Here is a 6211-nt window from a genome sequence, read left to right as displayed (position 1 = left end):
AAAAACATTATGCACGTGTTCCATTTCAGGAGGGAGGGCTACTTGATATGCCACCGGATTGATCTTTTCAATGATTTTGTACGGTCCAACATACCTCGGAGCTAGTTTGCCTTTGGTTCCAAAGCGTGTCTGCCCTTTCATGGGTGTTACTTTAATAAAAACATGGTCACCCACTTCATATTCCCTATCTCGCCTTCGGACGTCCGCGTAATTTTTCTGACGGCTTTGTGCGGTTTTCAATCTTTGTTGGATTAATTTCACCTTTTCTGTTGTTTCATGTACAATCTCAGGCCCAAGCAAAGGCCCGTCTCCAACTTCTGCCTAACAAATAGGAGACCAACATTTTTTTTCCATATAAAGCCTTGAAAGGCGCCATACCAATACTCGAATGAAAACTGTTGTTGTAGGCAAATTTAGCTAAAGGCAAATGACTTTCCCAATTCCCTTGAAAATCAAGCACACACATACGCAGTAAGTCCTCAAGAGTTTGGATTGTTCTTTCTGACTAGCCATCTGTCTGAGGATGGTATGCACTACTCAATCTCAATTCAGTACCCAATGCTATTTGCAAACTTTGCCAAAATCTCAATGTAAACTTCGAGTTCCTATCAGAAACAATGGACACAAGCACTCCATACAATCTAACAATCTCATTAATATAAATTGTAGCCAACTTATCCGCATTATAAATTGTTTTAACAGGTAAGAAATGAGCAGACTTAGTTAACCGATCAACAATAACCCAAATTGAATCCATACCTCTATTGGAGCGAGGTAGTCCAACAATGAAGTTCATAGTGATATGCTCCCATTTCCATTCTGGTATTAGCAAAGGTTGGAGTAAATCTGCGGGTCGTTGATGTTCGGCTTTGACTTGTTGGCAATGTAGGCATTTTGACACAAACTCGGCAATTTCTTTCTTCATTCCTGGCCACCAGAAATTAAGTTTCAAATCTTGGTACATTTTCATATTGCCTGGATGGATAGAGAGTTTTGAACTGTGGGCTTCTTGCAAAACTCGCCTTTTCAACTCAGGGTCATTTTGTACACATAATCTTCCTTGGAATTTTAACATATCGTTTTCAAATCTAAAACCTGGCCTTGGTTTGGATTCCCGTTCATCAATAATCTTTCTCAGAAATTCATCCCCAACTTACTTCTCTTTAATTTCCTTAATAAGTGCCGATTGAGCAGAAATAGTAGCTAATATCCCACCTTGCTCCCGTAAAACAATTTCGACCTCAAATTTCTCAAGGTCAAGTAGCATTTCCTTCTGTCTGGTGAATAAACAGGCCAAATTCCCAATTGATTTCTGACTAAGTGTATCAGCAATGGTGTTAGCTTTCCTCGGATGGTACAAAATTTGCAAGTCATAGTCTTTTATCAATTTTAACCATCTCTGCTGTCTCATGTTCAACCCTTTTTGTGTAAAGAAGTATTTTAAACTCTTGTGATCTGTGTACACTTCACATGTCGCCCCATATAAGTAATGGCACCAAATTTTCAATGCAAATACTACTGCGGCAAGTTCCAAGTCATGAGTTGGATAATTCTTTTCATGTGGTCTTAGTTGTCGGGAAGCATACGCAATAACTTTACCATTCTGCATTAATACACATTCCAAACCCTTATAAGAAGCATCACTAAAAATAGTAAATCCATATGTACCTGAGGGTAAAGTGAGAATCGGCGCAGTCACAAGTTGAGTTTTTAATTCTTGGAAAGCTGATTCTCTCTGATCGATCCAGTTAAACAGTGCTCCCTTTTGAGTCAACTGAGTCAATGGTAAAGCAATTTTGGAAAAGTCTTTAACAAATCTCCGGTAGTACCCGGCTAAACCCAAGAAACTCCGAACTTCAGTAACATTAGTCGGTCTAGGCCAATTCACCACTGCTTCAATCTTCTGTGGGTCAACTAAAATGCCCTCCTTACTATTACATGTCCTAAAAACATCACACTATCAAGTCAAAAGTCACACTTTGTCAGTTTTGCATATAGTTTCTGTTCTCGCAAGGTTTGCAACGCAATTCTCAAATGATGTTCATGTTCCTGTTTACTTTTGGAATAAATCGGGATATCATCTATAAAGACAACCACAAATTCATCAAGGAATGGTTTGAAAATTCTGTTCATAAGATCCATAAATGCAGCAGGCACATTAGTAACTCCGAAAGTCATAACAAGAAATTTATAATGTCTGTACCTTGTTCGGAAGACAGTTTTCTCAATGTCTTATGCTTTGACTTTCAATTGGTGATATCCAGATCTAAGGTCAATTTTGGAAAAGACTTGAGCACCTTGTAGTTGGTCAAATAAATCATTAATGCGAGGCAATGGGTACTTGTTTTTCACTTTCACCTTGTTCAGTTCACGGTAGTCAATACAAAGCCTTAATGAACCATCATTCTTTTTCACAAATAAAACTGGAACACCCCACGGTGATGTACTAGGCCTAATAAAATTTTTGTCAACAACTCCTGCAATTGGATTTTCAATTCTTTCAATTCAGTAGGTGCCATTCTGTACGGAGCTTTGGAAATTGGCTGTGTACCCGGTAACACCTCAATGGTGAACTCAATCTCCTTGTCAATCAGATCCCCTGGCAAATCATCTAGGAAGACATCTGGGAATTCTTTGACTATTGGAATACTGTCTACATTAGTTTTAGCATCAATAGGCACAGTCAATATACAACATAAATACCCTTTACACCCATTTTTAATCAATTTAAATGCCTTTATAGATGAAATCAAGTATGGGGGAGGTACAACACCAACCCCGTTAAATACAAATTCAGGCAATCCAGGTGGATGAAAAATAACTTGCTTCATTACACAGTCAATGGAGGCATGATATTTTATTAACCAATCCATTCCCAAAATTACATCAAAATGATCAAGATTCAAAGGTAGCAAATCAACATACAAAAGTACATCCCCGATAACAATCTCACATGCAGGATACACATAAGCACAAGTCATAGATCCCCCAGCAGGTGAAGATACAGCTAATAAATATTTCATGGGTTCCAGTAATCTATTTAATTTTCGTGAAAAAGCATGTGAGACAAACGAATGTGTAGACCCTGAATCAATTAGAATATAAGTATTTTGAGCACAAATTGAAAGTATACCTAACACAATTGTCTCGGTATTCTGCACATCTCCTGGTACAAGTGTAAATACTCGGCCTTGCCTCAAAGGTTCTTTCCCGGTAGCTTTGGAATTGGATTTTGGTGTAGCAGTAGATACTGCAGCACTTGCTACGAGTTTGTTAAAATTCTGGGAAGCAACAGGACAGTCTTTAACTATGTGGCCCACCTTGCCACATTTGTAACATGCTCCGGAGATTCTATAACAAACCCCTTTCTGTCTTTTGCCGCATTCTGAATAAGGCGGTATAGAGTTGTTGCCTTGGTTGGAACTACTGGTTGACCCTGTGTTTTGCTTTTTATTCAATAAACTGTTCCAGCCCCTCTTAAAGTTAAAACCTTGCCTCTTACCCCACCATCCAGCCACCGGTGTCTTAGACTGTTTCAGTGCTACCACATTTGCCTCAGTTATGATCGCCCAGTCTAGGACATCCACGTACTTAATTTTAAAACATTAATTCGATCCAGTATTTCCACATTAAGCCCACCCTCAAACTTTCTAGCCTTTTTATAGTTGGTATCCACTATATGTGGTGCGTATCGGGCGAGCTCGGTGAACTTAGACTCATATTCAGCTACTGACATGGTGCCTTGCTTCAGTTGTTCAAATTCAGTCACTTTGCGGTCTCGGACACACTGGGGGAAATACTTCTCATAAAAAGCTTCCTTGAACTGAGCCCAAGTCATAGCGCTGTTTGTATCATGAATAAGCATCCACCACCGTCTAGCTTCTTCTTGTAAAGTAAAAGTAGCGAGTAACACTTTATGCGCCTCTGAACATGGAAATACTTCAAATAGTTTTTCAGTTTCTAGGACCCATGCTTCAGCCTTTAAGGGTTCAAGACCTTCCTGGAATGTTGGTGGTTTCATTTTGTTAAACTTCTGTGTCAAGGCAATCACATCATCATTGGTATTTGGTTTTGGCTGCATTGGTTGTGGAGGAAGAGGTGGGGGCTGTTGGTTTTGTTGTTGTCTTAGAGCCTCAATCAATAATTCAACCATTCTTTCCAACCTTGCCATTCTTATTTCAGATGATTCAGATTCATCGGTGTTTCTTGCATTCTCCATTTCACTATAGGAAACATAATAATAATAAACATAGGAAAGATGGTTTCATATTCACACATGTTTTTCATATGCACATACTACACCCACATACATTCACGTATACTCATGAAATGCACTATTACTTTTCTAGGACACCCTATAGCTCATTTGGACACGTGTGTGCGGTATAACTCGTGCTCTGATACCACTCTATCACGACCCAAACCCGTCCCTATAGGTTTCGCATCGTAACCGGCCAGTAATCCATGATTACCGAAGACCTATTTAACAATAATGACAATAATACAATATAAAAAGGCTGGTCGAAGCCAGTCGATGATAAGATGATGTCCAATGAGCTGTGAAAACTTGAATGAGAGAAACTTTCGTACATATAACCACATGTATAGCCATATATATACATATACCCAAGAAACATATACAAAGTAGCGCACGGATTAGGGACATAATCCCCCAACATCATAACCGTACAATCAAAAGTCTTACACATACAATACACTTAACAAAAAGGGTGGATAAGAACACCCAGAAGCCTTGGCTCGCGCAAACTCGGAACCTCGAAGTGAGGCATAATGGCTGGCTTAACAAAACAGGAGCTTAAGTCGTCGCCTCTAGCTTTGGTCCGGTGCCTGGCCACCTACATATACATATAAACTATGAGCCATAGCCCAGTGAATAACAAATGTGTAAAGAGGTTAAGAATGATGTCCTTACAGTCTTTGAAACAATCGATTAGCATTAGAACATTTTCAATCAATATTATTCAATTCAATCAATTCGATTCATCATATTCGTATAGGTCATATGTAGTACATCCAATAGCAACAATACACTAGGTCTTAAAAGACCGAACGATCAATTGATGGCCACCATACAATAGTTCCAAGATTTGGAACTGACAAAGATCTCTGTAACAATAACAATGTCAATAACAATAACAATCACAATACGCTATGGATGCCACGAATACAGTTCAAAATAGGATCATCATTCAATTGATAAAAAGTATCATTTCATAAAGCAATATGATTTATCAATCTGAAAATAAATACGATTGAACATATCTTTACAACATTGTTACTCACAGAGAACAGGGCTGTAAGCTGGCTATTCAGCTTCCTTGAGGCGCGTACCCTACACAGTTACAGAACGAACGCATACTAAATTACACATTCCACATTGATAACTTGGTCCTTTCTACTTGGGTCGATGTGATTCTACTACATTATCCCCGTTATGATGTCTTAAACATGGCCTAGGAATGCCTAGGATGGGGGAGAGAATGCAAAAATGTACTTGAAAATATTTTTCAAAATTTGCTGAAAACAGGGGTCTCGCTCGGGCGAGAATACCGAATGTGAGTGGTCCCTCAAGCATAGACTCCTTCGCTCGAGCAGTCTGCAAAAATGTGAAAAGTTTTGGTTGCTTGAAATCTTTGCTCGACACTCGCTTGATGCTCGCTCGAGCGTGAGATACAGTTCCTCGCTCGAGCGCAAGTCTTGTCGCTCGAGCGTGCTTCTGCACACGCAAAAATTCTGAGAGCTTGCAATTTACGCTTGAGCCAGCCTTCTGTTGCTTGAGCGAGAGCATGAAAACAAAGTTGGTCGCTCAAGTGAGGAGGCGAAATTTTGGGTTTTCTATATTTGCTCCCAAAGTTCAAACCATGGGTTTAACATGCCAAAACTCATCCTTTTGGGCCAAAATTCTGGAAAACACTTAGAAACTCATAATACTTCATGATTTAAAAAAAATCATTTCATAAAATCAAAGCCCAAAAGTATGCCAATTGTACACAAAATCAACTTGAAATGGAAGAAGATGGTTTAATTATGTCATACATGTACTTGTTTGAATTCATGACCTCCAACACATGATCATATGAGCTATTCTTTCCAAAAACATGATGAATTCTTCGATTACAACTATAATATGAACATGCGTGTGAGAATTTCATAAAAACTACTTCAAAACTCCATGATATGGACATGCATG

At 38.9% G+C, this 6211-nt stretch overlaps 1 protein-coding gene across 1 annotated transcript; it reads right to left on the bottom strand.

Annotated features, from left to right (window-relative positions):
• Positions 1-1153: 1153 nt before the first annotated feature.
• Positions 1154-4219, bottom strand: LOC145791880 (uncharacterized). The gene is made up of 6 exons (XM_082872339.1): positions 3968-4219; positions 3605-3823; positions 3134-3281; positions 2562-2653; positions 1669-1957; positions 1154-1341 (listed from the first exon to the last, which is right to left on the bottom strand). The coding sequence occupies exons 1-6, from the start codon at positions 4217-4219 to the stop codon at positions 1154-1156; spliced, it is 1188 nt and encodes a 395-aa protein (XP_082728465.1).
• Positions 4220-6211: the final 1992 nt, after the last annotated feature.

Source organism: Camellia sinensis, chromosome 5 (assembly GCF_055761805.1).
Source record: "Camellia sinensis isolate YWXY chromosome 5, ASM5576180v1, whole genome shotgun sequence".
Taxonomy (NCBI): domain Eukaryota; kingdom Viridiplantae; phylum Streptophyta; class Magnoliopsida; order Ericales; family Theaceae; genus Camellia; species Camellia sinensis.
Note: the sequence above shows the minus strand (reverse complement) of the source record. Positions and strands in the feature narration are given on the sequence as shown.

Bases quoted from the DNA above. Each gene is read 5' to 3' on its own strand.
- LOC145791880 (XM_082872339.1), bottom strand. From the start codon at position 4,219: ATGGAGAATGCAAGAAACACCGATGAATCTGAATCATCTGAAATAAGA. The intron at 3,282-3,604 runs GTTTTAAAATTA...GTTGCTTCCCAG, and splicing joins AAATACTGGATCGAATTAAT to AATTTTAACAAACTCGTAGC. The intron at 1,342-1,668 runs GTACATATGGAT...ATCCGAGGAAAG, and splicing joins GATTCTCACTTTACCCTCAG to CTAACACCATTGCTGATACA.